This window comes from Trichechus manatus, unplaced genomic scaffold (assembly GCF_000243295.1).
Source record: "Trichechus manatus latirostris isolate Lorelei unplaced genomic scaffold, TriManLat1.0 scaffold00255, whole genome shotgun sequence".
Classification (NCBI taxonomy): Eukaryota; Metazoa; Chordata; class Mammalia; order Sirenia; family Trichechidae; genus Trichechus; species Trichechus manatus.
The window spans coordinates 2,668,476-2,671,811 of NW_004444191.1; the positions used below are offsets into that span (position 1 = coordinate 2,668,476).

Genomic DNA, 3,336 nt, shown 5'->3' on the forward strand with positions numbered 1-3,336 from the left:
GAAGTATTTTCCATGAGTAATGATTTCCTCAGCCCTCCAGGTTACACATGTATGGTCCATGAGGTGTCCTCCTTGTTGACAAACCTGCCGGAACCATGTGGGGAGTTAGTTCTTTATTTTAAGTATCATTATCAACTTAAGGACTTCAAACACGATTAATTATTTGAATCCATTGTAGTATTATCTTTATTGATGTTCAAAAAGATCTGCCTTTGGCTGCGTGGAATTTATGCAGGCTGGCTCCTGATTTCCTTTACTCATTGAGATGCCACTAATTAATGAAAAGTGTTAGATCCTGACCTGGTTTGAATAGATTGAATAATCTCTGAGCAGGTTATATACACCTCATTGTATTTTGTCCTCCTCGTTGGTACTTATTAGTAAACTTTATATTGCAGATCCATGATTCCATGCACACAGACTGTTTATTAAGGCAAAACATTGAGTGATTGGGTCCCTTTAGGATGGTTTCCTCTTAAGCAGCCTGCCAGTGAGATATGATGTTATTCCTAGTTGGACCCCTGCTGTATTCCCTCAGGTCTCTGGTGGATGTGTCATCAGAGTAAAGTTCCGTTTGACCCCAAAGCTGATGATTCTCAGTAATTAGCTTTGCATGTTTTCTCTTACGGCCGATGAACTGTACCTGTGGTCTCTTCCTCCTCCTTGCGACTGTTTGTGGTCATGCTGTCAATCCTCTTAATGTTCCTCGCCCTTTTCTTCCCGTTGATTTTCCTTTAACGACTTTATTGCGGGTAAAATTCTATAATTAACAATGTTTCTTCTCAGAATAGAAGGGTGGGATTATTTTTTTGCAAATATATTGTTCTTCTTAGTTAAATTTGTGCCTTTTATTTATTTTTTAGGTATTTATTTGTTCTTCAGTTAAAACAAGATATCCTCAGTGGAAAGTGAGTATTATTTGAGGTGAACTGCACGTTTTCTTGGGTGCTTGAAAAATAATTTTAAAAAATAAATTCATAGTTAATCGTGAAAAAGAAATGGTTCATTTCAAGTATGTATTTCCATTTTTCTTAAAATGAAGGTTGTGAAGTTGACTAGTCTAACAAGCTCTGTTTTGGTCTCAGGTTAGAATGTCCCTTTGATACAGCAGTTCAGTTGGCAGCATATAACCTGCAAGGTAAGCATTTCTTCTGTTGGCTGTAAAGACTAAAGCATAATCCTTGTGTGCGGGTGTGCGTGGGTTTTAGTTAAGTAGTTTAAAAGATTAGCATGATGAGCAAGAGAAGAAACAAAACTGTGTCATCTAAACTACCTTGTATCAATACCCAATCTCTGACTTGTTTTAGAACACTGCCTTCTTTTAATTCCCTTTCGTTTTTTCCTCCCTTTCCATGTATAATTTTTTCAAACAAACATTACAGTCTGCTTGATAATTCAATACATGCTGTAATTGAACTCAAAAGAATGCAGTGATACAGGACTAAGTTGTTGCTATAGGCACATGGTTTGCTGCGTTTATTTAGTCTTGTTTCTAAAAACGAATCCATGAAGGAAGTACTTAGAACGTATTTTAAAATTCCTGATGTTTATTTCAAGAACTAAAAAAGAAATCTGTTTCGCAAACTTACCCTTTTGTACCTTGTTAAGTTGATCAAATATTGTTAAACTTAGGTTTTTCTTGTAAAAAATTGATATTATAAAGGAAGACTATATCATTTCAGTCCTTGTTTATAAAATGAAAAGAAATATTTTGATTGGAGTATCTGTATATACTAGAATGAAAATTATGTTTACCGATTACCTAGAAGGTAATATTTTAAAGCTTTTTGGGTGAATCCACAATTGTCCCCAGCCTCTCTAATAATATTTACTTACCATTGTGTAGATAATAATAAGGCTAACATTTTAGGTGTTACGGTAAATAATATTTTTTGCTTATTTTGCTCTTCTGCTATTTATGAAAACATATTTTTCTGTTGATCTAGGGATTGGTAATTGGAGGAGATTTATGTATTTGAAAAACTTTGCCACAAATGTAAATTATTATCTGTCTGTCTCCATCTACTGTCCCCAGATTTAAAACTTATGTTTTCATCTGCAGAGTGTCATATAGATACTGCCTTGGAGATGATATGCTTCTAGCATATCATAATGATCAGAAGTATGTAATTGCACTCTTATTTTCTTGCAAGCACACTTTTTACATTTCCGTATTTCCTGTATGAGGTTGTTAATTCTAAAAATTACCAGATGTACTGAAAAGCTGTCATTTTCATTGTCTGTGTTACACTGTTATTGCTTTGTATATTCTGTCTGTGCTTCATTATGTAGGTCTCATGCAGGCCAAAGTATATGCTTTTTGAAAATATGATTTTTATACATATTTGTGTATTTTAATAAAACAGTTGGACACACACATGCACGATAAATACTTATTTTTTGATTCATATCTGTGACTGTGTTCTCTCATAACCCTACTTACTGTATTTCCTCCCAAATAAAAACTCTTCCTACTTTCTCTTCCAGCCATGGCACCTCTGTTTTTATAATTCCTCCAAATTTCATATTTTGTGCTACATCTTAAGCATAATAGTGTACCCAGTCCTACTAATTCTTAAGGTCTAAAGTATTGCTCCTGTCTTCGTAAAATGTGCTCCTTGTTTCTCATTTATGATGTATGTTTTATATCAGAGTAATTTTTCTACTGGCTTTTTTTTCCCCCCACTTTTTCAAGGTCAGTTTTTCTTTACTATTTCAGTCTAGATCCTGAATAATGTTATGTGGCTGATGTGGTTTGGTACTTCTGAAAGACGTGGTGATGCAGACGGAAGAACAGTTTCCTAAGTTGTAAAATGGATATGATATATTTATTTTCCAGGGTTGGCGTGAAGTCTGTAACATGTCCAGTGGGCAGGGTTGGGTGCTCAGTAAATAATGAGCTATTACCATTATTATTATTGATCTCAGGCTGGTTCTCATGCATTTTCTCTCCCCAACTGTATTTTTTCATCAAAACGCAAATGCTTTAATTTTTTAATAGAACTAATATATTCTCTTAAAGAAAAATTTCAGAAGTGTAGAGAGTTAGAAGTGCTGTCCATCCTTCCCCACTGAACCCACATAGCAGACACAAATGTTCACTGGGTCATCCAGCTCCCTTCCTGCTACTCCTCTGTGGTTTGCCCATTATTTTCCCTTCAGTTATTTATTTAGAATTAATAAATTTAAATCCCAGGAGGACAGGTACTATATCTTACAGTGATACATAGTGTCATGTTCTGGGCATATTAGATACTTAATGTTATCATTTGTTGCCATACTGCATTCCAACTCATGGTGACCCCCTGTGTGCAGAGTAGAACTGCTTTATAGGGT

General features: G+C 34.9%; 1 protein-coding gene across 1 annotated transcript in view; it reads left to right on the forward strand.

Annotated features, from left to right (window-relative positions):
• Positions 1-3,336, forward strand: part of EPB41L5 (erythrocyte membrane protein band 4.1 like 5) — a 90,770-nt gene that overhangs the window by 51,377 nt on the left and 36,057 nt on the right. The window contains exons 5-6 of the mRNA XM_023724687.1: positions 864-908; positions 1,086-1,138. Of these exons, the coding sequence (XP_023580455.1) occupies positions 864-908; positions 1,086-1,138 (98 nt within the window). The remainder of the gene's footprint in view (positions 1-863; positions 909-1,085; positions 1,139-3,336) is intronic.